Source organism: Oppia nitens, unplaced genomic scaffold (genome assembly GCF_028296485.1).
Source record: "Oppia nitens isolate AA-2021 unplaced genomic scaffold, nextdenovo-longstitch-racon4-pilon3 scaffold14_pilon_pilon_pilon, whole genome shotgun sequence".
Taxonomy (NCBI): domain Eukaryota; kingdom Metazoa; phylum Arthropoda; class Arachnida; order Sarcoptiformes; family Oppiidae; genus Oppia; species Oppia nitens.
The window spans coordinates 1,117,020-1,125,000 of NW_026533193.1; the positions used below are offsets into that span (position 1 = coordinate 1,117,020).

The 7,981-nt window shown below is 21.6% G+C and overlaps 1 protein-coding gene across 1 annotated transcript in view; it reads left to right on the plus strand.

The window, feature by feature from the left end:
• Nucleotides 1-2,341: 2,341 nt before the first annotated feature.
• The window catches only part of LOC128962310 (5-hydroxytryptamine receptor 2A-like), a 12,763-nt gene continuing 7,123 nt past the window's right edge, over nt 2,342-7,981 (plus strand). Inside the window, exons 1-2 of the mRNA XM_054308686.1 lie at nt 2,342-2,756; nt 5,012-5,281. Coding sequence (XP_054164661.1) covers nt 2,457-2,756; nt 5,012-5,281 — 570 coding nt within the window. The 5' untranslated portion in view covers nt 2,342-2,456. The remainder of the gene's footprint in view (nt 2,757-5,011; nt 5,282-7,981) is intronic.

Sequence of the window (7,981 nt, forward strand, 5' to 3'; positions counted from 1 at the left end):
ATATATACATAAATATAACGTAGTTTACACATACACATACACATACACATACACATACACATACACATACACATACACATACACATACACATACACATACACATACACATACACATACACATACACATACACATACACATACACATACACATACACATACACATACACATACACATACACATACACATACACATACACATACACATACACATACACATACACATACACATACACATACACATACACATACACATACACATACACATACACATACACATACACATACACATACACATACACATACACATACACATACACATACACATACACATACACATACACATACACATACACATACACATACACATACACATACACATAGATTGATAGACATTAGTAAATATATGTATATTTATTTAATTATATATATATATATATATATATATAAATATTTACGCTAATAAATATCATATTTTATATGACATTTTTAATTATGTGTTTTTATTATGGAAAAAATGCTCAAGGATTAATTTTATTAAAAAAATTTTTTTTGTCATAATTGTAGTCAAAAAATTTCTATTTAACTAAATATTGCAAATTTATTAAATGTTAAAATATTTTTTTTCCTAATAAATAATATTATTTTTAGATAAAAGTAAAATACTTTATTAGTATGTGTTTTGTAATAAATTAATTTTTAACTGTAAAAGTACTATAAAATAAAAAATATAATTTTTGTGTAAACACTTAATATGAAAATAATAATAATTATTATTATTTATTTTAATTATAATTATTTAAAAACATGAAAACATAAGCTTTTATTATATTTGTTTAAAGTAGATTTATTTAGTAAATATAAAATAGATCCAGATCATTATTTTTTAATTAAAAATTAATTTTTATAGTATATTTATTTAATGATGCTTATTTAAGATTTATATTTAACATTTATTTTAAATATATAAATATATATATAAATTACTAATCATTTATATAAATAATCAAATTTATTAAACAAATACTATAAATATTAAATGCATTAATACTAGTAATAATAATAATAATAATTATTATTATTAGTAAAATTTAATGTTAGCTAATTTTGCATATATTATTATTATGATGATGATTATCATTATGATTATTAATTGGTATTATTATTATTATTATTATTATTATTTATATTAATTTTACAGTTATTTATATTTATAGTTAATTCATAACATAATTTTTGGAGATTAAATTAATTTTAGAAATAAATTTATTATTATTATTATTATTATTGCATTTTGCAAATAAAAATATTATTATATTTAGTAGTAGTAGTAATGTATGACAATTATTATTATTATCATTTAATAACTAACACTAATAACTAAAAGATTAAAATTTAAAAATATTATTATTATTAATTGTTGTATATATAATACCAGTATATTTAAAGCTATTAATTATTTATTTTTTTAATATATTAATTATTTATTATTATTTATTTTCAGATTCAATAAAAAAATAAGATAATAATCTTATTATCTTAAATATATTGTTAATCTGGTGACACCTTTCAACTTTCAAGTTATTAAACAATAAAAAAAATTATTTTAAATATTTAATAATTAAAAATCACTGGTAAGGATTAAAATTTTTATATTAAATTTTATATTAATCCTAAAATAAATAACTTAAGTATTTATAATTATATATATATAGTATACTGTATTTTGATTGATATTAATTAAACTTATAGTCAACTAATTATGAAAAATTTATTTAATTTTTTTTTATATATTATAACAGATTGATAAAAGTGATTGATTATATAATCAACAAAATTATATATATATACGGTATTTATAATACAATATATGTATTAAAAAAAACAAGTTTTCAAATATATATAGTGCCAAAAAAATCGTATAAAACATATAGTTATCATCGGTTATTAATAATAATAATAATAATAAAAATAATACTAATACTAATAATAATATAACAATAATACATATAGATAATGATTTTTTTTAAATAAGACAAAATAATAATAATCAAGATTATACTAATATTAATTAATTCATTAATTAATTAATTTTTAATATAAAAAACTATATTAAACCACTTTAAACAAAAAAAAATAGAAATATAAAATCAATTATATCAATGATATATATATTATATATACTAAAAAAATCCAAACAATTATGGATACAATTGTTGTCCAAACATTATTAACTAATACTATTAACAATAATAATAACAATAATAATAAGTCGATAACTATAAACAATCTTAACGTTATTATCGGTGGCGTCGGCATCGGTGGCGGCGGTGGCGGAAGTGTCGGCATCGGTGGCGTAAACAGTGCCGCCATTGGCAGTAATATCGGCGACAATGACTATGGTTTAGGTGGTAGTGATGTCGACGGCGCGGATGATGCTGACGACGACGACAATGCAATGGCAATGACCATTGTAATGGCCAGTATACTGGCACTGGCCATACTGTGCACAGTTATCGGCAATCTGTTTGTCATAGCGGCCATACTATTGGAAAGGCATTTGCGGGCAGTCGGCAATTATCTAGTATTTTCGCTGGCCGTAGCCGACCTAATGGTTGCCTGTCTGGTCATGCCGTTGGGTGCCGTCTATGTTGTCAGTGGCCAGTGGTCGCTGGGACCCGATCTGTGCGACGTCTGGACCATAGTGGACGTCCTATGCTGTACGGCCAGTATATTGCATTTGTTGGCCATTGCAATGGTTTGTATTATCAATTGGTTGATGAATAAATATATTATATATATATATATCTATATATAAATTATATATATATTTTTTATATATATTGTTGTTGAGAGACTTAAATGAGATTTATTTTTATATATATATATATATAGTATTTATAAAATCTAATTTAATCTAAATTTTTTTGTGCATAATTTATTATATAAGTTATATATATATATATATATATATATATATATATATATATATATAGATATATACCGTATTAGTTAGGATAGTTAGTCTCATTTTTCTTAATAGATTTAATTATTAATGATACAGTACTTATACAGTATTATATTATATAATAATTTAATACCCTTATACTGTACTGTATTGTATATAAATTTTATATACAGTATATATCGTGATATATAATGTATAGAAAAGTTTTGTATAGTATTGTATGTATGTATGTATGTGTGTGTGTGTGTGTGTGTGTGTGTGTGTGTGTGTGTTATAAATTATAATACATTACTAATTATAAATATAAAATTAAATTGTTAGCTGTCCTACTATTATATATATTATATTACTATATATATACAGTACACACAGTATTATAATATATTTATTAGACAATATATATATATAGTAGTAGTAGTACTATGTTATGTATTTTTTAATACTGTATATTAGATTGTTATATATATATATCGTAATCTTTAAGTTATATATTTTTTGTATATATATATATATATATATATATATATAAATCCAGCAAAAATTAATTAAAAGTTGCGCTTAGATTGCAAATAATTTATGGCCTAAAATCTAGCAATCGATACCAAAATAAAAAAAATAACTAAATATAAAAACCATATATACATATAGTTTTTTTTGCAATATATATATATATATATTTAACAAAACTCTATTACAATCATTGGGAAAATTTTTGTTGTTATTTGTGTGTTGAAAACCAGTTAAACTTAATCAATGTCATTATAGTTTATTGATTACTAAATTATATACAGTAACTAACATATACAGTACAGTATATATATATATATATATATATATATTTGACTTCGGATATGCCAGAATGTCTAGCACCTAGGTGTTACTTTTTATAAATATAATAACACTTACACACAAAATTTTATTATCAAAGTTATCACTTTTTTAACTAACTTATGCAGACATTTTTGAATAAAATATGAATTTTAAAAATGTCTAAAAGTTCAATTTAAACTAAAATTTTTAAAAATATTTTTTTCTATCAATTTTTATTATAGATTAATAGATTTATATTATTTCATTTTCATTAAAAAAGTTATTATGTGCTATAATATACAGATTAATAATTAATTCTAGTTATACTCAAAAACATTGTTATAATTATTATTATAATTTTTAAAATTTTAGTTTAAATTGAAGTTTTAGACATTTTTTAAATTCGTGTTTTGTACAAAAATGTCTGCATAAGTTAGTTAAAAAAGTGATAACTTTGATAATAAAATTTTGTGTGTAAGTGTTATTATATTTATAAAAAGTAACACCTAGGTGCTAGACATTCTGGCATATCCGAAGTCAAATATATATACTGTATATACAAACCTACACACACTTGTGATAAATTGGTTTATCAAAAAATAAAGTTATCATGCTTATTTAGCAAGATTTTTTGTTTTTTATATTAAATGTTTTATTTTAGTTGAAAATAATCTATGATTGTTAATGATTTTGTTATTGTTGTTGAGATTTTTTTTTAGAAAAATGATTATATAATACTGTATATCAATAAATAAAATAATCTAACATAATATACTACTGTATATAGTTTAGTATAGCTATATTGTAGTAGTAGTATTATCTATAACAAAATAATGCTAAATATTATCATTATTATTATTATTAGTAGTAGTAGTAGTAGTAAATAGTACTGTATTTTAATTATTATAATTTCATATAATTAGAAAATAATTATAAATTAAAAAAAAACAATTTTAATAATACTTAAATTTTAAAAAAATAATAATTTTCAAATCAATTTATATCCACTACTACTACTACTACTACTACCACCTATACATATACCTATAGTTTTAAATTACAGTATACTAACAAACAAACAAAAATTTATTTGCCAGTAATTAATTTTATAATTTACATTTATTTCCCCCCACTCGCAAATTTTTAATCTATTCAACATAACCAACCAACTCCCTGTCCACCCCACACACCCCATCCCCTAACCCAACCATCCCATCCCATACATACACATATAGGATCGGTTTTGGGCCGTAACCAATGTCGACTACATACACAATCGTAACAGTCGACGTATAGGTACAATGATATTCATTATATGGGCCGTAGCTATGGTCGTATCGCTGGCACCGGTACTCGGCTGGAAAGATCCTGATTTCCTGAAACGTATTGAAGTCGATCGTATATGTCTACTATCACAGGATATTGCCTATCAAATGTTTGCCACGTGCTCAACATTTTACGTACCACTGGCCCTGATATTGATACTCTATTGGCGTATATTTCAGGTAAAAAAATCTAATCAATCAATCAGTCAGTTCAATCTCAACCTCCCCCCCCCTTATTACACCCTTGTCTGCCCCTATCATCATCATCATCATTACAACCCTGCCCACTATACACTATACCAGTTGTTTTTAATAATAATAATGATAATAATCAGATTATATGCCCTTTAACTATGCTTACTATTAGTAATTTTTTTTTTGATTGCAATTATTAATATAATTGATCAGTAGGGGTATATCATCATCATTGCTGCTTATAATATATATATATATATATATATATCTATAGGAAAACAAGCTTATTATAGTAGTAGTAGTAGTAGTATTTTGCCAGAGAGAGAGAGAGAGAGAGAGAGAGAGAGAGAGAGAGAGAGAGAGAGAGAGAGAGACTAAAAATATCATCCAAAAACTTTCCATACAATTTAATGAGCGCTTAATTAATAATAAATCAGCTTTTAATGTATATTTACAGTATATATATATCATCATCATATAGATATAGATATATATATATACAGTAATATACCAGTATAATTTTTGTTTGCATTACCTAGAAAATCATGGCTTAATATTATTTTAGTTTTATTTTTGTTGTTGTATTATTTTCAAGTAATTATGCTATAAATTGTTTTGTGTGTGTATTTGATGTCAATTTATATTGCATATAAACTTAACTTAACTGTAAAGATACGGATATTACAGATATATACAGCATTATTATATACTAGTATATTAACCGTATATATATATATACACTAATATTTGTAATATTATATACAGATTTATGTAGTTTTTTTTCATTGAAAGCACAAAAAAAAGTTTTTTTATTGCCAAACATATTGCCTAACAAAATATATAGATATATAAAAGTTTTAATATAAGGATGTATTATATACCCTGTATATGATATATATATATGATATAATACTGTATATACTGTATTTAAGCCGATATATATCACCGATTTAATGGTGTATTTCGTTACCAATTGTCAACTATTTGATAGATATATATATATAATATATATATATATATATCTTATTTTTTCTCCTTTGCCTTCATTATTATTAAAGTATTATTATTATTATTATTATTATAGAGATTATTAGTTAAACTAAAAATACAATTCTCGTTATACTCTCTCTCTCTCTCTCTCTCTCTCTCTCTCTCTCTCTCTCTCTCTCTCTCTCTCTCTCTCTCTCTCTYTCTCTCTCTCTCTCTCTCTCTCAAACACACACACACTTATTTGTAGTAAAATAAAAAAAATATATAACATTTAAAAACAGCTAAACATATATTTAACGGGTATTAAGACATTATATAGACTTATTATGACTTTTATATTATACAGTATATATATATATATATATACTGTATATTGATAACGTTATAAATAAGGATATATTAAGTTAGTTACCGTATATTAGAGAGAGAGAGATTATAGATATTGATAAAACAAATTACTTATTATTATTATTATCGGTATATTATTAGTTGTGATTATCAATCAATACATAAGTAATTGTAATGATATAGTTATATCGTATATATATATATATATATATATATATATATATATATAGTATATACCTATTGATTATGGAATTTATGCCATAAGTATAATGATTAATACAAATATATAGTTATGAAAAATATAATAATAATAATAATGATTTTAATATCTTTAAAAAATATATAAATATTTATAATGATCTCTCTCTCTCTCTCTCTCTCTCTCTCTCTCTCTCTCTCTCACTGCCAGTGATATACTTTAATAATAATAATACATTTTTCACTGATATTTGATTTTTTATATATTTTTTTCCAACAAAAAAAATTGCCATTTCTTTTGTCTATCAAATATCATTCATTTTCTGACTCCCATTGGGAATAGTTTTATATATATATATATATATATATATATATAAATGATTATTACTATATATATATATATATACTGTATATATATATATATTATTAAAAATATATATATATATAGTTTGCATTAGTTTTTCCTTATTTCTCATTTTTGTATTATCTTTTTAAAAAACGAAAGTATAGTAAGAAAAATAGCACACATTTTACTATCAAAAATAAAAAAATCTTTTATACAATATATATATATATCAATATATTATCACTATAATGATCATAACTTTTACAGTATTTTTCTATACCTTATTGTCTAAAAAAATAATAATTTTTTTTTATATTTATATTTTCTGTGTGTGTGTGTGTGTTTGTATAGCTGTATGACTGTATGTGTACTTAACTAATGTACTGTACTGTATATTATTATTATTATTAACACATATAAATATAAGTTTATTAATTATATTTGAATCAATACTATATATATATAGAAAACTTTTATTATTGTTGTAATATTTTTTAATAAATATGATGCATATATTTGAATTTGAATACAATATTAATGATATAAATATATATATATATATATATATATATATATAGATATTACTGATTTAAAAATAATTTATAAAAAAATTATTGTTTAATTAGCAACTACTGTACAAATTATCAGATAGATAAACAAATTTTTATAAATAAATCCAAAATTTTTAATTACTATATATATATAAACTTTTTTTTACTAGTTCAATTTATTATTATTATTATTATTATTAAACAAATTGACGCTGATGCATTTTTTTGTTGTTGTTAAAAATTATATCATTG